Below are 19369 nucleotides of genomic sequence, written 5' to 3'. Positions count from 1 at the left end.
AAAAGTTCTGTACACATTGTACGCATTCTTGATTTTTCGCAAGACCTGTGGAATCTGCATATGCACGACTTGCAAGTCTCAAGCATGGTTTGGCCAAAACATCCCCTGTAGACTGCTCGTAGGCACACTTACAACGAGTTGTGAGTGAGCAATTAGATCATGACATGTTCTAAGTTTTCTCCATACTCCTTCCTATTATTCTGCTATCATTTAATCAGAACCTGTCCAGATTTGTGAAATCTAGTCTTTTGTTCTTTCTTGAGGCTCATAAAAGATTTTCACCTTGTTGCGATGCCAACGCATCACTCTCTTTTCAAGTCTTCTCTTTATAGTAGGCTTGCATGTCTACCTCAGAGAGTGGTTTCTGCTTGGCTCTTGTGAATCGCTCTTTTCTTCACTATCAGCACGATCTTATGATAGTCATCTCCCTAAGGGGTCCAGACAGTTTGGCTGTTTTTTTTTTAAGTTATAAAGCTATTCGGTGTGAAATCTCTCTTTCTCTACTTGCATGAACAGCTCATTTGATCATGTGTTGCTGATTTTTAGCGATGGCTGCCAGATTTGCTTGCCCCACTTGGAATCAACTTCAAACCTCTTGTCTGCTTAAATGATGAAGAGATAGGAAAGACGCTGCCTACACTCGTTCATGAAAAATCTTTTAAAGTGAATTAGCCAACTGTCAGTTGCCTGCATTTCAATCTTATAATGATTTTTTAAATTTTTAATTTGAATAAGTTATAGTAATCAACAACAAAACAAGCCAGACTCGAGTAATTAGATATAACTATAAACATTATAATTTTATCATTCCCTTCTCTTCTGTCAACCCACAGCTTCGTTTGGCTGCTGTTCAGGGATTTTCAAAGCTGTCTGAGCCTCTGGAAGCCTTGCTAACAATCCTGGAGAGCTGTCCAGGCAAACAGATGGGCCGGAGCCACACCCTGGGCTATCAAATTCTCATGGAATTCCAGACATGGATAAAGGAACATCCACAGGTAGATAAGCCAGCTGTTTCAGTCATTTTTAACTAATCAGTGTGTGTGTGTCACATGTTCTCAGTTCTTTAAAAACAATTCTTATGAGTTATAATTTAAATAAATACCTAAATATATATATATTTTTTAGACGGACACAACATGGATCCAGTCATGTAAGTCTTTCAGTGGTATATTACTTTTCATTCTTATCTTTCTGTTTGCTTTTCTCGTCATCTGTGTCCCACACCAGGTAAACCTGAGTTCGCTCTCTGAGCAGCAGGCGTTGGCGCTCCAGCGACGGGCTCTTGGTTTACTAACAGATAGCCAGCCCAGCTTTGTGGACAGTCTCATTAACATCTACCAGCTCAAGTCCTTGGACCCTTCCATATTGCGTTTGCACATCATCAGGCTGCAGGCTCTCAACTGTTATAAAGAAGTGAGTGCCTGTTGAGCTATAAGCTGGCATTATTTTTAACAACAAAAATATCTTAATATGATTTAATATTAATATGATTTTTTCCCCACAGGCCTCAGTGCTTAGCATAAAGCTGGAACTACAGAATGAACTAAATACAGAAGAGGTGAGATAAAACATTTGGTTTTAGGTATTTCTGCTTTTGTGTGTTAATTCATAAATAGTGGGTTATAATGATTGCTCTGGATAAGTTATGTCTAAAATTCTCTGACTTTTTTCAGATTTCCAGATTCCCTAACTTCTGTTTTCTAACTTTTTTCTGCAGATGATTGTACCGCTGATCTTGCAGGATAAGTTGTCATTAGCAGAGTCTTTTGTCAGAGGCCACAAACATCTAGAACAACAACTCGTCGCACTGTTAGACTCTTGGTGCCACCCCGACTTCGTTGTAGAAGACATAAGGAAGTATGAAACCTGTGTGGCTGTGTGGCTGGATGTTTGCGGGCATCACCCTCAGGTTGTTGCTTTATAAACACATTTGTTTGTGCGTTTATTTCTTCTTCCACAGGCAGTTCCCTCGTCTCTCTCTGTCCAAACACTACACAGCCCAAATCCAGCCCAAAATGCTCACAAAACATGTCATACGACTCATGGAGAAGTTCAAAATAGACCCAAGTGGGTAGCTCACACATATTTGGAAATCTTTTTCTGTTTTTCTACAAACAGAGATAGCTCTAATGTTGCATTTTTTGACACAGGACTGTGTCCCAATGCTCTGCATAACCGAAGACTAGACTCTCTGCGTTACCTCATGTATAAGACATTCGTGGACGTAAGTAATGCAGCAGAAGCACACTGATGGTTTTTTTTAAAGTGAGCAAAGCTGTTTCCGGGGTATCTGTGATGCAAAGTGACAAACTGCAAACATTTGAGTTTTATTTTTCTTGTAGAAAGGCATGACAGAAGAAAACTGGACCGATCATGTGCAAGTAGGTTTTGCTGTAACGTGGGGATGTTTTCCTCTGTAAATTTCATTTTGTAGCGTCAGAAAGTTGTGCAGCAGGTTTAATTTTCCATCTTGATGTCATGCATGTGTAGTATGTAGTGGGAAATGACTCCCAGCTGCAGGTCCATTTGATAGAGATGTTGGTGAAGTACTGTGGTCTTCAGAAAGCAGCTCAGTGGTCCCTCAGATATAAGATCCCCAGAAATCGACTTCCTTCAGGAGTGTGGGACAAGCAGCAGCGTCTACCACCTGATCTGCAGTAAGTTGGCCAAAATATGCATAAAAATATCCGATTATCCAACTCCTGGTATGCACGTGATATACTTATTTTTATAAAAAGAAATAGCTGTAACATGATAGACAATCTAGAGTTTTTTTTTCTAGTTTAAATTTTCTAACATCACCAACATAATGTTCAATTCTGTCCAATATTTTCTGCTTACTGTTATTATTGTAATGAAGTAATCAGTTTTTCATGATTGGTTTGTCTGATTAGTGTTTGTTTTCAGTATTTCACTTTTACTGGTTTCCCTTTTCATATGCAAACTCAGAATTTCCTCTTTTTCCTCCTCTGTTCAGGCGGATAAGTTCGACTGATTTAGCACAAACTGAGGAGTGGGTGCCGTCTCAGTCTCACCGTCAGAGGTTCTACCAGGTGCCTCTGACCAAAGACAAGGTTCAGTTTGTGGACACGCTAGAAGCTCTCCACCAGTGTCGAACCAGTGTCCTAAAGGTACAGAAAAGGAAACAATTGTACTGAAAGGGGACTTTAGAAAACATTTCTAAAGAATAATATTTCAAATGTGTGCCTTTTCCAGGGAGGTGGTGTTGTAGGAGTTGACATGGAGTGGCAGCCCAAGTTTGGTTCTGTCTCAGCTCAGAAAGTAGCTCTGATACAGCTTGCAGTTCATGACCAAGTGTTCCTGCTAGACCTGTCCGCAGTAGGATTCTGTGAACACCCGGACCTAATTGATTTCATCAGGGTCTTGTTTTCTGAGCAAAACATTCTTAAATTAGGTAAGCAGCAGTCAAAATTAACATTTCATCCAGTTTTATTCCGTTGTTAACTGAACCGCTCAGAGCTGTCTTTGTTTCCATTCAGGTTATGGTATGACCGGGGATCAAAAGTGTCTCTCTGCCACCTGGCCTCAGCTATCAGAGGAGCCACTGAAGATGAAGGGGATGCTTGATCTCCTTAGCATACACCAAACGGTAATTATATCCCATCATTCCCATACGCAACAACTTACAATTAACTCCAGTGTTTTGTCTGAGGGCATGCAAAAACATTTGGGACATTATAAATATGTTTCTGCTGTGCTGTCTACAGATTCAGCGTGGTAAAGTTCATGTGGCTCAAAATGGCCCTAAAGAAGTACTAGTAGGCCAAGATTGTGGAGAAAAAGGCCTCAGTCTGCTAGTACAACAGGTCCTGGGAAGGCCCTTGGACAAGACAGAGCAGATGTCCAACTGGGAGAAGCGTCCACTACGCATTAGCCAAATTAGATATGCAGGTAAGGCATTATGCATGCACAGACAGACAATGACCAAGAGCCAGATGGTCGCTGTTCTCCTCTCCATAGAGTATCAGAGATTATTTTGTTATCCCCTGACAAAATGCAAACCAATGTAACACCCCCCTCTTCCTCACTCTTTTTTTTTCTCCTTCTTAACCTTCTTTTAGTGGCAGATGCGTACTGTTTGCTGGATGTGTACTCCGTTCTCTCCAGTAACCCCGCGCGCTTCGGGCTGCCAGCTGACCTGCGCAGCATCCCTTCAAACCAGTCAAAGACAAGAAAAGACAAGAAGCAGAAGGACAAACAGGGCAAGAAGACAAAGCAGACACTTGGCAAAGAGGTCAGGGGTCAACTGCCATTTGTCCACGACTATTGTGGATGTCAGAAGTGTTAGCTTATTTTTGTTCAGTCTTGGTGGACAGTATTTAATGTGTGGAGATAAATAAATTCTATTTCATTTCATAGGGTGTACACATGGAAAAGAAAACTATTTTATGTAACCTAAAATATTAAAACTCCTCATTTTCAGTTTAGTTTGGTTTCACACCGTCTCTCCATGACTGATTTTATCACCAGCATCTTTAAGTGAGCCACATGCTTCCCACATGTAGATAATGTAACACCTGCTACTGCACCTAATTAGTTCTTTAATTAGAGTCACCACATAGTGGATCTTCACGATAATAGTAAAACATGCAGTTGCGATATCATTGTTGAATATTGCAGTGATGATATCAGTTGTGATAAACCCACATGTTCTGGCGTTATGATGCTAACATTACTTTTCATATGTTGGCTGTGGTCACTGATGCATGTAAGGGTCCATCTAACTACCCAACAAAAATATTTTTGGCATGCAGTGTGTGTCTGTGATTTACTGAAATCCTTCATGTTGTTGATATTTCACACATTGATATTGCAATATCAATATTTATTTATATTTTGTGCAGCTCTATTGCATGGTCAAAGTTATTCTGAATCAAGTATCTGCATAAATACATACAGTACATAAACACAAAATTTAGTTTCTTTGATCGTGTGGCGTCAAAAAAATAGCCTGATATATTACTAACGAATCACAATCTGCACAGTTTGTCAGGATAGAAATGAAGGGTTTCCTAGTCCTATCCCTCCTAGATTTTGATTGGCTCTTTGCTCTTAACTTAGGTTGCGAGGGGTATTAGCTGAAATATTTCCTTATAAAATGATACAACTTCAAGAATCTGAAGTATGTACATATGTAAGCAAAGGAAAAAGTATGTACATATGATTATTTGATAGAGACTTTTAAATTCTCATTTTATGCAGATGACACTAGGGCATTTATCTAACTCGACTTTGTCTGAATTATTTGTGTTGATCCCAGCTTCACAAATTATAATCATGAACCAAAATCGTCTGTTTCTAAAAGGCACCTTCACAAAACACTTCAAGCCGGGTCTTGGATTTATTCTGGATGCCTCGGTCTGATTTCTGAATGGACTGAGGCGGCGTGGAGGGTTGAAGCCAACCCACTGCCGATGTGCCTTTGAGCCATCATGCGAGGCAGTAACAGTCACAACAATCGACGTGAAAATATAAGTCAGCTTTGCGACTCAAAGATGTGATTTAGAGATGACTTATGATTTGTGCGACTGCCCAACGCGGCATTTAAAAGCCTAAACAACAATAAACAGATTTATTACTAAGGAGAAGATTAAGGATGACACACGGCAACTTTGCATTTAGTTTTAAAAAACTAGTTAACTCAATTTGTCAGTCTTTGTGATTAATTTGTCATGTTTTGAAAATAGTTTGAGGGAAACGTCCATCATATATTTAAAGTGTTGTACTCCACATCGATGCAGCTGAGTTTTACATCTTTACATCTCTTGTTTCTGTGGAGCTTGTTTTGTTTCTGAAAGCTCACATCTATGCGGGGCGTGGCCGGATCAATTACTCATTTGTTAACAGCTTAAAGGCAGACTGGTCTTTGCGGCCATTTTGCGGAGAACTGTTTTGTGAAAGTGCCTAAAGAAGAGCAACTGCGCTAATGTGACAGTTCTCACTTCTGCGATAACCTCTGACCTTTTGCGTGACTTGTGAATAAATACAGAGAACCTCCAGCTGAAGGCACAGAGGTTCGAGCATCCAGCCTGCAGGGAGGGACAATGCTTGATTGACAAAGACACTTCACCAGTTCCTATCAGCTCCAGGGGTGCAGTTGTATGACTCACCCTGTGCTGTGACCTCTCTGAACTGTGGTGCAAGTGAAAAGAAAATCCCCCAATGGGGATCAGTTAAGTATCACATTATTCCCTCTGTCCATTTAGGAATGTCAGGGGGCTCAAAGGGTCAGTGCCCCTTGTTCTGACACAGAGAAAGGCCTCCTGTGTGGCAGGACGCCCTCAGAAGATTCCCCGCCTCTAACCCCCCAGCAGTTGCGGGTGGTTTGTGACAACATGCTGCAAGGACTCGGAAGGTATCTGCGCTGTTTGGGGGTGGACGTGGTCATGTTGGAGAATACCGATGATCACAGAGTTGCAGCAAAGGTTTGTTGGGAATCTGTCAAGAAGAATTTTACAAATGTTTACACATAAACAAACATGTGGTAGCTAACAAAAAAAAAAGAATGTTTGATGACAGAATTTTGGTAGTTGGTATTTTCCCACCAATATCAGTAAAAATCCATAATTATCTCAATAAAAATATAAATCATTCAAGTGAAAATGTTTCAATTTAACACCATTTCTTTAAAATGCTCCACAGACTGTTGGTAATGATCTTAAATTACCTTATTATTATCTGCTTCTTATCCCAAAAGAGAGTTGCTTTTATCACATTTGTGTTTCATCACTAGAACCAATGTTAGCCCCTAAAATGTGTGCATTTCTTATATCATAATGATAAAGTTAACTATTGTATTTCTTTCTAATTTTGTTAAAACAAAAGCACACTCTGTGATGCCACTTGTACGCCGGATTGTAATTGTTCTTGATTTGTCCCGAATCTTAAAACTCCAATACTAAATATCTCCATATGTGATGCTTGTTTATTTTTGCTAACGTTTTGTCTTACCAGCTCTTCAGTGTGTGATGTTTACTGTTACTACAGTACAATAGAAACCCAACTCCTGTGCAGTAATTTAACGTCTAATTTTGTTCTCTGTTGTTTCAGTTAGCGCAGTCTGAAGGCCGTGTCATCCTCACATGTGGACAACCATATCATACAGTAGGTACACTTAGATTCAAGTAAAAAACTAAAGTCGTTGTGTATTTTGTGTGTTTTTTTTATCCTTGCCTGCTAGTACGTATCAGGTGGGTTTTGTCTCTTCACTTAGTTGCGCTCCCAGGTGGGTGAGGGTCGCTGTCTGTCCTTGGACTGCTCGGAAAAGGCCAGAGACCAGGCTGTTCGGGTCCTCAGACACTTCAACGTCCAGCCCACTCCGAGTGACATATTCAGCCGCTGTCAGGTACTCCAGCTTGAGAAAGTGTTTGCATTTCCATAGTGTGGCGAAATTCAGAGTATAAACTTCAACACGGTCTGAGTTCTGTGCAAGCCAAGTGTCACATGGGAAAAATCTTACTGCTCAGAGGTTTATAAAGCCACAGTATAACAGGCTAATGAAAGAGATAATACTAGAAGTGACAAAAATGTGTAGATAACGCATTTGTTTCAATAATACATCTGTTTTTCATTGTGGTTTATTCACAGCAGTCTGTGAGAAAGAGGAAAAAGAGTTTCTATATCAGAGGGAAGTTCTACTAAAACTAATACTAAGGAAGTATTTTTTGTGGTTTAAAAAAAGCTTGCTAAGTTCCCAAATTATAAAAACAAAGCTTGTGGTGATTTTATATTATTGTCTTAGGCAGATTAAAAGCAGAAGAGATGGATTTCTAATGATGGGAAAGAAAGTTATTAGGTGGTGAAATGTCGTGTTTACTGTGATGTGGGTGAAACTGCAGAGGTTGATGGGGAACATTTTGAACCATTTTAGGAGAACAGTCTGAACAGATTTTGGCTTATTTATGCTCTCAGTGTAGTAACGGCTCTAAAATGCTGTTATATAGCAGTAGGTCTCTTTTCTCTTTTTTTCCAAGTGTTTTTAGGGTGAAGGAATGTCAGAGTGAACAGAAAAGATGGATTAAAAAAGTGATTGTTATGACGTTGGCAGTGATGTGGGTGTTGTATCAGATTATTGTGGTAGTGGGAACTGAAAGAATGAAATATGGGGAGCCAAAACATTTCATTTCTCACTATATTTGTGTTTGCGGAAAATAAACTACATGTGGAAAGCAACTGATTAAGATTGTTTGAGGATCTAATTAGTCTACCTCCTGGTGGCCTTCTTGTGGTCTCCTTGTGGAGGTATTTGGGGTATGTCCAGATGGAGGGAGGCCCTAAAGCAGACCCAGGAGACAGAGAAAGGGATTGCATTTCCCATCTGGTTTGGGAATGCTTCAAGTCCCCCACCAAAGGCTGCAGGATGTGGTAGGGAAGAAAGACGTCTGGATTACATTGTTCAGCTTGTTGCCACCAGAGCTTCAACCTGCACTGGTGCTGAGAATTTAAGGGATAGATTAGGAAAAAAGAAAGGAAAAAAGTATTTGCTCTTAACAGTCACCTTAATAAACCAAATATTTTCATGGAACATAATATAATTTGCCTCTTTACGTTTACAAAAACTTTAGTTACTTTTGCATGAATTTGATGTCAAAATTAGCTGAAAAATGAGCTTTTTGTTATTCTCTTAAAAAAACAAACAAACAAAAAAAATCCATGTTCAGACAGAGACGAACCACTCTGCTCCTGGCAATGGGAAAGGAGCCTGTTGCCTTGTATTTGCAAGTTTGCATGCATTTGAAAACCTGCTTGTGCGTGATAAATTCGGTGTAAAAAAGGGGGCATGATATAACAAGAAATGAATGCGCTTGGCATAAACATGTCAGACAAAATTACTGGAATCGTAGACTAATTTTGCTCCCACAGCTTCGTCTAAAGGTCCCACAATTTTGCAATACTCAGACCAAAAGCTGAATTGTTTTTGTCTGACAAAGCCTTTTTGATCAAATGAAGTTATAAACTGTTTGTCAGCATTAGTTGTTAAATTCCTTGCTCATATCAGATTAGCCTTACCCGGAATTTTAATTATTCAAGAAATTAATTGATCTTGTGTGACTTCTTTCTGTCATGAAGAGTATTTGGTTCTGTAGGCTTGGTGCATACTAAAAGTGATGGGGCAATGAGCTGGGATTGCAGTAATTTCAGTCACAATTATAGTTTTTTTACATTTTTTATATCACCTTACATTATTAAATGTGGATTATTAGTATTGATACTTCTAAATGAGCATAACTGCTTGTTGTTTTTGTCATGTTCGCAGAACCAGGGAAATATATTTCTGACTGATTTACGCCACCTCACCTGTAGATATCTCTGTGGGTGGCTGTTTAGAGAAGCTGTGTGTGTGACGGTGGCTGTGTTTGTGTTTGAGGGGGGAATCTTTGCAGAAAGTTGGTAAGCTTGTGTGTCCTGGCCCGCTCTTAGTAGGAGGGCCCAAATGTGTCAGGATGCTTCAGCAGCTGCATGGCCATCGGGCTCCAAATGTTACAAACTTGGGACCACCTTGATGATAAAATCATGACTCGAACACACACCCAAATCCAAGCAGGTGTAAAATGGTTTTTATCATTCTTTTAGCAGCACTGCTGACAGCTCAAGGCCAAAAGAAGACCACATGGGGTCGTAAAAAAATCTACAGCAAGGAGAAGACAATAAAATTTTGTCACAAGATTTTTTCAGCATTTAGTCGCTTTTATAAATCTATTTTTGAAGAGTTCCAAAACTTTGCTCTTAACTTAGGTTAAAAACAGATTTTAATAAAATAGCATTATTTGTCCAAAATGACAATTTCAGTCAGGTGAGGTTTGGGACATTAAATAAGTTTATTCAGACTGTTCAGAAACAGTAAAATTATTTCTGCATTGTAAACAGATTTTTGATCAGTTCAGTATTCTGCTAAGGTGGAACAACAACTCTGTCCGAGAGTGTTTGTGTTACAGAGGCCAAGAAAGCTTCACCCTGGGAGCTGCTCTGTGGCCCACCCAGGCAAAGTTTTAACCCCTTTGTTATCTGATTGTAAAGCTTTCTTATTAGCAGCAGTGGACGGGTCAGTTTCCCTCCCTTTGTCCCCGTCTGTCCCGCTCTCACACTCGTACACCAGTGATGAATGTCACGAGGAAGAAGTTGACTCGAAGAGAGAGGAGATCAACCGCCGACTTGTCTGTGTATGTTTGTCAACCACAAACTATAAAAAGGCCATCATGATTTTATACTGGCATTCATTTCTGGTGTTGTACAATTTAAAATAATTACATCACTTTTTTTGTAATTTTAAACTTTCTGTAGGTTGTTGGATTTAGAGAAACAAATTGTCAATATAAAAAAAGTCACAGGAATGTAATCTTAAATGGGAAAACATATTTGCTAATCAACTTCGGCTGTAACTCTGTTGTAAAGATATTGAGCTAAAATTTGGAGTGGCAGTAGCTGTGAGTCATCCACCACAGATACTCTGAGCACTAACAGATTATGCAAGAGTTGAAAAGTTTGACCTCCAAGGCATCAGTGCCATGCATTTGTTCAAGGTGTGCTAGTTTCTTTTATAGTTTTATAGTTTTTATCACACTGTGCACACAGACACCTCAGCACCTTTAAAGGCACATAGGCCCAGTTGCACTTGCACTCAGACTCAGCTGTAGACTTTGCAGCAGCTGAAATGCTGGTTCCCACGCACCAGACTACCGGGGAAGTGAAAACAAGAGCAACAGGAACCGCCAAACTGTGAGAAGGAGGGGCGGGAGGGATAAAGAGAGAGGGAGGGCAGGAGGGGGTGAGAAGTGAGGACAGAGGTGATGGCAGGGAGGTAAAAAGAAGAGAAAAAATTTAACCTGTTAAAGTTCAGCTAAGAGAAAAACCACAACAAGAAATGACATTAAGTTAGCCAGTGGTTTTGTAAAGAGGCGAAAATAAGTTTGTGTGCCTGTGAGACGAGTGTTTGTTGAGTGAGGAATGGCAGGAGGAAGGGAGAGTGGAGGAAGAGGAGGGGTGGAGGAGAGCAGGCCGATAGACTCATCTGTCCTTTGATCTACTAAGGGAGAGCCGCAAGCTGAGAAACCAGAGGAATGTGAGATGCATTTAATGGTAACCTTCTCGAGCTGTTTAGTGTGCATTTGTGCACGCTAAGTGGGAAAAGGGTTAATCAGTGTCACGATTGATGAATGCGTCAAAGTCCAGGGCGAAAAACAGGCGATGGTTTTAATCAACCCATGTTTTCGAACATCTCAAGGCAAAATCTCATTTTCTTGTGTTATCCCTATCGCTGTCTTTTAAATGTCCCCTTGAGTCCCCTCAGCCCTTAAGTTGAATTCACAGGAGGTGACGGTTAAATATTCCACAACAAAACGGCACACGTCTTCTTGTAGGTGTCTCTGATTCTTGTTACAAAAACAGAAACGACAAATGTGTTGTTGTTGTAGCTCTAATATGCTGTGTAATGTGTTATCTCATTTACAACAGACGTAAGATAAGAGACGTTTATTTTTATTGTACTTTTGTACAACAAGATTTTATGAACTGCACATCTAACACAACAATAAAAACTATAGATACAACAGGATCATATAAACTGTTATAAAACTTCAATAATATTGTTATTTTTCATTGCATTGTCATTTTTAGGCTCAAAGAGTCATTGACATAGTTTATTTTTTATGCTGTTGCTAGAACATTGTTGTTGTGACAATAGAATATTTTAAATGGACAAAAAGAACACTATTTTTGCTTCTTTTTAATGCACATGAAGGAAAATTGACATTTTATGAATAAAGCTGGACCACACATGGGCCAAATATGGTTCATGTGTTGCAGTCTAGATATTAGTCTCTGGACTATTTTAAACTAGCTCTCCATATCCTTAAAAAACACCTTTAAATAAATTTGTTATTTATTATTGAGAAAAGTGAAAACACAGACTAAATTGAACATATTGGAAGCCTAATTTGAGATGTTTTGTGTAATGTAGGCCACAAGTTTCAACTCCCTGGTTAGTGGGATAATGCTGGCAGAACTGGACTAAAGATAAATGCCTTTAAACTGAGAAAAATTATTCTATAAAGTCCCTAAATGGTGCTTCTTTTAACCATAGCTGGACATCTAAGCATTTTTTTAGTTTACAGGCAGGACTTTTCAAATACTAAAGAGTCCAATATCAAAATATATTTCTGGATAAAAGTTGCTAACTATGTTAAAAACATGACATCATGAGAAAAAGGTCAGAATTAGCCCTAAAAGTGTCTTCCAACAAAGCTGTTTGGAAAAACATTTCTCTTAGAAATGGGTCAACAAATTGAGCTCCATGCTGTCACAAAGAAGCCAACCATTTGTTGACTTGGAAATTTGATAATATATATAATGGAGGTGTGTAAAAAAACTATCCCTTTATTTTAATTTTTTGCCCTCTGATTAAGTAATTTAATCTGACCATCAGAAAAAAAATGGTGCTCAGCAAAATAGCATAATGGCTGAGGTGACAAAACAGGGTGGAATTTGTGTATCGTACCGTTTCCCACTCCCCCCCCCCTCCTCTCTCAGGAGACGAGAGGGAGAGATGGTCAGATGGGGGTGGGGGGGCTTGGCGGGGAGGGGCCATTCCATTGGCACGCCAAGACATTCCGAGGGAAACCATCCCAAATATTTCCCACTGTGTGTGGCGAGAGGTTCGCGTCTCCTGTTACACACACTCTCACACATTTTCAGAAAGTGTTAGAGGTGAACCCGCACGCTCAGAGAAAGTTCTCACAAATTAGACACGTCAGTCTCACAGTCATAGGTGCATTTATTATATGTACATACTGTATACAGTAGGTCGTTAGAAGGAATTTCTTCAGGAATTTTGCCTAAGGTGTGACACTCAGCATATTTTTTGGTTGCTGTGCGAGTTGCAAGTCAGCAAAAGTCGTTGTGACTGGCTGTCACTCTCGTGTACAAGTTTGGGAATGTGAGATTGTGTGTGGTATGACCACAAATTCAATATCGCTTTATCTTGTTTACTCAGGACATGACATTTGCTGTGATATGACGTCTTTATTGTAATGAGAAATCGGGCCACAGAAACATTGTTCTTTGTCTTTCGGTTTCTCCCTTATCAGGGATCGCAACAGCAGATCATCTGCCTCCAAGTCCAATTTCCTCTGACACCCTGCTGCTTAACGGCGCCGGAGTCGGTCATTGTTAACCCGGGCCCTGACTGAAAAAAAAGCAGTCGGAGGTCGGGTGGACAGTCATAGATCCACACGTTTGTTTTGGCACAAACTTTATGCCTGACGCAACCCTCGTCATTTATCTCAGTTTGGGACCAACACCAATGGCTGGTTTGACTCACAGAAACATTATTTATCCAAAATATAAAAGTACTCCACTGGGAAGCATTTGCCAAAATCTTATAATTTTGCTTATGCACTTTTTAAATCTACAATTATATTTGTATTATGTGCTTTTAGTGGTTTGTATGGTTTATTTTTATTTTATTTTACATATGTTAATAAATGTGCATTGCCTCTCTTTAAATGAGCACATCAGTAAATCTGCGCTGTATTGCTTTCTCAAGTCTTTTTGAAGCATTTTTAAAAATATTACCAAAAAGCCAATGCACATTTGGCACATTTATACATACTAGTGTAACTGGAGTAAACAAGGCATTGGTATCATGAGCTACATGATACCAATGCCTTCATAACAGAGATGACATAAAACGTGGTTTAAAAACAATTTTTCTTGCAATAATGTGACTTCTTGTAGTTAAGCATTTGTTTGTGATCTTCAAACTCATTATATTTGGCCACAAGGTGAAGCTTAACGGTGATAATTGAAACTTAAATGAAGACAGTTTGCAGTTTTTTGAAGATTACTGTTATTATTGATGTAAAATATTAAGAATGGCCATCAGCATATTAAGCAGAATGGAGGGTTTAGCTCATATAATTTTAAGGAGAGCCAGAAAGAGTACGTGCCTGTGATGACATGGAGACTTTTTTTCATCTTTTACTGTAGTTTTTTGGTACTCGTGGCTGTAATAAGGAAAACCAGATTCCTTGGCTACATTCTGTACTGGACTGAACCGCAGGCTGACTGGATCCACGTTCTGCTGTTTGTCAAAATGAGGTTAGGTGGGTCTGTCAGCACACCTGGTAATCTAGCACTAATCCTAACCAAAGCCAAGAGAGGTGTTCGGGTCTGTTTTTACTAAGGTACATCTGGTTATTCCTTCATGTCAGCAAGTATTGGTTATGTTTCTTCATTAGAAGTGAAAACAGACAATGTGCTGAAAGAAAAAAATATAAAATGGATCAAGTTATTTAATGTTGATCTTTGTGACATAGGTTAAAAAATGTTTATTAATGATAGTGGCTAATAGAAACAAAGACTATGTTTATATAAAAGCATTGGGGTAGGATTTAATAAGTTTATACTTCTTCCTACTCCATTTCAAACATAACATTGAGTTGTTCTATTATAAATAGTATGTAATTTCTATTAGGAAGTTTTAGTAGTATTTTTTTGTTTGTTTTGCCTTCCACAGAAATTTGTGGAAGTATTTTTGTAACATCATATGGTATAGGAACTAAAAAAATATTTGTGATGAAACCAAAGAGAAAGACACTTTTCATACCTAAATTTTAATATATTAATATTAGCATCCTTTCAAAAGTAAAAGCCAGCTCTTTTCAAAGAAAGGGAAAAATCCCACAAAAAGCTGCTGTTGGAGCAGACACACAGAAAGAAGAAAGTCGATGAGCCATCAGTCAGTGAGCATTCAGCAAATCAGCACTGCTGTTTTCCCACAGTCAGCTTGGCCCCAGGATAGCATAGCAATGCAGTGACACCTGTGTTCGCTCGGCTGCACATGTGATCAGTATCTGTGTCTGTTTGCATGCTTGTGTGAGAATATATATAGTTGCTCAAGCGCTACGCTGTCCTCCCTCATATCAGAGGGGCAGATGAATGTGTGATTTCAGGGCATTTAATTATACGTGTAGAAAAAAAATATCTGTAATAATAGCCAGGCTTCATGCTTATAAATGTTACTTTATGCTCACATTGCCATCGGGGAAACAGAGTTGGAAGTAAAGTGTATGTTATAAACCTCTTTAATAACATACATTTATCATTGATTATATTTCTTCGTGTGTTATTCAAATAGCTCAATAATAGAGGGCTTTGTTGTTGAGTTGTGGAAAAGTAAGCTGACACTTATTCAGAATGATCTTACCTCGATTTTGACCTTGATTGTACTTTTCTATGTTCTCTGTGGCCCAGTATGAGAGTGGGTAGATTACGAGAGGTCCACTGGCCTCAGTACGTAAAATGTAATTTTCTGTAAACATAAAGCCAGAGTAACAGCTGTTTGATACAGTCGGGTACTTTGAGAATTTACCAGATTCCAACAATTTATTGACAACAAATGGTTTAATATTTCTGAAAGTGAATAATTTCATGACCTGATATTCAAGCATCACCTTTTTTCTACCACAATACAAATCTACACTTATATTTTTTATATACAGTATATATAAATATGTTCTTGGTATAATTACAAGTGATTTTTAGAGTTTTGCATTTTGAGACCCACAGTGGGAGCTGCAAAAATTTCCATCTTTGAGGGGTTTTCCACCAAACTGCTTCCAGTTCTAGTTCAAAGCCAGTGCTTTCCTAGCTCCAGTTTTTTTTCTTTTCTCTCTCCTCTGTTTCGACTGCAGAAGAACCCCACTGAAAAAGTAGTTAAGAAAAAGTTCTGCTGGGCAATGACAAGGAACAGTTTTTGTCAAGAGCTAGAGGCAACACGTTTAAAAATTTCGAATTACTGGAGCTTTTAGTTTGCTTAATTCCGTGGTGTCCAATCCTGGTCCTGCAGGGCCACGATCCTGCAGGTTTTAGGTGTTTCTTTGCTTTGGCACACCTGATATTAAATAACTGAGTGATTAACAGGCTTCTGCAGGACTCGAAGACCTGCTGAAGAGCAGCGAAACATCTAAAACATGCAGGATTGTGGCCCTCCAGGACCACAACTGGAGATCACTGGCTTAATTCAAGATAGAACAATAAAAATACTGAGTTTAAACTTCCATAAGAAGGAAAATAACACTGTAATGGTATGAGCTCATTGTGTCTCATCTATCTTCTGTTTTGTTTTTATTATCGTTATTGTTGTAAATGCTGACCAATACACTGCATAGAGAAGCATTCAGTATTGTACTTTTCAGCTGAATGTATAAACACTGTTAAGTATTTTCAGATTATCAATTAGAGTTAAAAAATCATGCTTAAAATGTTGTGTAAAACTCCACTCTGCAATGCTGTTTATAAATACTGATCAGAAGTTGGAAATTCCAGTCGCCAAAAGCTTTCACAAACACTAACTGCAGACTAAAACAGCATTTCTAAATTAGACTGGTGGTAAGGAGACATGTGTTTGCAGTGACACAGAGACGAACATTAGGCTCTGTGTAGATAAATTTTGTCTCTGAACTGCGATTCTTCACAGAAAGGCAGAATACAGAAAATAACAGGCTTATTATGCGACATAATGATGTAGCTCCGTGTTGGCTCTCTGGTTGTGGTTAAACAAACCAGCTCCTAAATTTATTTATTTATTTATTTTATAGAACTAATTAAGAACTGTCTCTAGCACAGGTCAGCCACTGGAACCGCTGCAGAGGAAAAACCTTATTTGTGACTCAATGGACCCTATTCTGTCTCCTTATCAGTTTGGATCCACAATCTTCTTCTGGCCTGTAATTCCCTTAGTGCTAAATATACTTCTTTTTTTTTTTTATAAATTGTCTTCTCACATAATCTCTTGGCAAAAGTGCTGACAACTTGGCATAAACTAAAGGGATCAACTAGCGGATGATTGGTGCTTTTTTATGCTTGACTGATTCCTATGTCAAGTTTAAGTGGCTCAACAAAAACAAAAAAAGTGGTCAGATATAAAAGACTGGACTTAAAACAGGTTAACAGGAGTTTAAATAAAAAAGCCTGGAAAAGTATTATTCAAAACCACTTTAAAAGATCTCAGGAAACTCTGGCTGCTTGAAAGCAAAATATAAATAAAAGTGGGCCAGCTCAAGACTTTTGCACAGAACTGTACATGCATGCAACTTTCACTTAACTCCTGCTCGTTTTTTTTAGAACCATTTTATGCTCTACAATATTTGTTCCTCACTCTTGGTATCAGTTTCTTCTCCTCATCCTCTATTTGTTCCTCTCACTTTTCATCTATCCTGGGCTTCCTCACCCAGAGTTCTCACCCGGCCTCCCAGCTCTGCTCCACTCCCAGTCTCACTCTCCGTTTCAGATTAGCCAAGGCGAGGAATCCGGTGCAGCCGGCAGCTGGAATGTCCTGTTTGTCTTGCTGTGTTTGTGTGTATGTGTGTGTGAAGTTGGTGAGGCTGGTGCTGCTTTTTGATTTTGATGTGTTCCATTGTCCGAGAGCCAAGCTGCTTCCTGCCCCTGCTCCCCCCCCCACCCCCCCCAACGCCTCCAAGAAACAGAGAGGGTAAAACGGAGCGATGGAGAGAAATTGCAAGAAAACGGACTGAGATGGAGAGAGGAAAGGAAAAAGGTGGGACACGAAGTAAAAAATAGCTCTGGGAGATGTACAGCAAAGAGAAGGATGGAGCAGGAAGTGATGGAGGGATGTAGTTGGAGAGGAAGAGAGGTGAAAAGGAAGGAGAGAGCTTCAATAGGGCTTTTCCTCTAAACACCAGTACAATGAAGTAGTGCGTAATTTCCCATACACACCACCACTACTGCCGCCGCCACCACCCAAACACAGAAATGCACAAAAAGTTTCTCATCGGAGATAAAGCTTTATTCTTTTTCTCTTCAAACTCTTCAACTTTGGTCTTTCTCTCTCATAGATTATCTGTGTTTTGGTGGTTTGTGTGTGGTCTGACACTGTGAACTGCACAGATATGCAAGGGTGAAGGAAGAACGAGCAAAACCAAGTGATAAGGTTGGCGAAGGAGATGCAGAGGACGCAAAAAATCTGAGCTGTGAGAAATGAAAACCTTTTTGTTAGAAAATACTTGAACAATGACAATAGCTGAAAAGGCATTTAGGTTCATGTTGTTTATGTGGTAGATTTTGTTGTGACAGTGTAGACGTGCATAAATCAAGTTAACATATGTTGTTTTGTATATGTGTGTGTGTGTGTCTGTGTTCGAGCTGCTGGCCGGTGGAGGGGCTTTGACGTGGCAGAGCGCAGCATTCCTGCTGGGTGGTGATGTCATGAGAACTAGCTCTCCACTTGCAGACAGAGAGCCCTGTTTATGTTCCCCTCCAGAGGAGAAACCACACTCTGTGTGTGTGTGTGTGTGTGTGTCTCTGTCGGACGGCGATATTGGCTCATGGGGGAGGTGGGGAAGCCAAGAGGCACTCGAGAGGGTCTACTTTCCCCTGCCTCTCAGGGAGAGGGAACCACTTACTGATGCCTTCCTCTCAAACATACCAGAGAAAAAGGAAGTTTCTCATGTTTTGCCGAGCATGGTAGCTGCGCAGCCAGACTGCTGCTGTGAGTGATTGCCCTATGCTTCCAAATCGTCCCCTAAAGGAGGCTAAATTCTTTGCAGTATAATAACAAACCTTGGGTCAGCTAATGACCACAATACCACACAGAGAAACGCTCTTACACCATTATATTTCCATTATGCTTCTCTATGTTCTGTCATAATTAATGTGTGGGTTTAAACATACTTAAGTTGATAGTTTAGACCTTTTGAAGTGGGGTTCTGTTGAAAGGCTGTGAACATTAAATGTGGATGAACCGTTATGAAAGTTTTGAGAGCAAATCACTTTGGTCTTAGCCCCACACGGACTAGCCATTAGCTTGTCAGACCAGTCAGAATTAAACACTGTTTCTCCAAATTGACTTTTCAAAGAGCTGTATTGTTTGAAACCTTTCCATAGAACCCCTCTTCAAAGGATTTAAACAATGTATTTAAGGCCAGTAGAGATGTTGAGTAAATAAAAGTAGATGAAGCGTGTCAGTTTCTTGATCTAAGAATTTTAAATGTAACCCAAATTTATGCACCCACTTAATGATCCCCCAAAAAGTCTGTAAAGACTACAAATTGTCACTTGTCTAATGAAATTGAGATCACAAAAGTAACACTCGAGATATATTGTGAGAACTGGAGCTCACTATCATGTTTTCCTCTCCCAGAAACTGCTGCTATGATTCCCTTTGTCTGTGGTCATGGTTTAAGGGTTTCCCCTGCGATAGTGAAATGCGATCTTTAGTCTTTTCAGCTTAGTGAATCGTAGATCATTCTCCCACACTCTGCTCGCACTATGACATAGCAAACCATCCGAGCTCATTCTGCGTGCTCTGCACTCACCCAGGATGATAAAGAAC

The 19369-nt window shown here is 39.5% G+C and overlaps 1 protein-coding gene across 1 annotated transcript in view; it reads left to right on the top strand.

The window, feature by feature from the left end:
- Positions 1-19369, top strand: part of exd3 (exonuclease 3'-5' domain containing 3) — a 44374-nt gene that overhangs the window by 6581 nt on the left and 18424 nt on the right. Inside the window, exons 4-19 of the mRNA XM_017410771.3 lie at positions 834-995; positions 1228-1413; positions 1505-1558; positions 1718-1857; positions 1961-2067; positions 2151-2224; positions 2343-2381; positions 2491-2657; positions 2978-3131; positions 3217-3415; positions 3501-3610; positions 3729-3912; positions 4083-4255; positions 6228-6446; positions 7072-7125; positions 7235-7366. Coding sequence (XP_017266260.1) covers positions 834-995; positions 1228-1413; positions 1505-1558; positions 1718-1857; positions 1961-2067; positions 2151-2224; positions 2343-2381; positions 2491-2657; positions 2978-3131; positions 3217-3415; positions 3501-3610; positions 3729-3912; positions 4083-4255; positions 6228-6446; positions 7072-7125; positions 7235-7366 — 2154 coding nt within the window. The remainder of the gene's footprint in view (positions 1-833; positions 996-1227; positions 1414-1504; positions 1559-1717; positions 1858-1960; positions 2068-2150; positions 2225-2342; positions 2382-2490; positions 2658-2977; positions 3132-3216; positions 3416-3500; positions 3611-3728; positions 3913-4082; positions 4256-6227; positions 6447-7071; positions 7126-7234; positions 7367-19369) is intronic.

The sequence above is a fragment of the Kryptolebias marmoratus genome, linkage group LG14 (assembly GCF_001649575.2).
Source record: "Kryptolebias marmoratus isolate JLee-2015 linkage group LG14, ASM164957v2, whole genome shotgun sequence".
Lineage (NCBI taxonomy): Eukaryota > Metazoa > Chordata > Actinopteri > Cyprinodontiformes > Rivulidae > Kryptolebias > Kryptolebias marmoratus.
The sequence above is the reverse complement of the archived record's forward strand: the minus strand, read 5'-3'. Positions and strand labels throughout refer to the sequence as shown.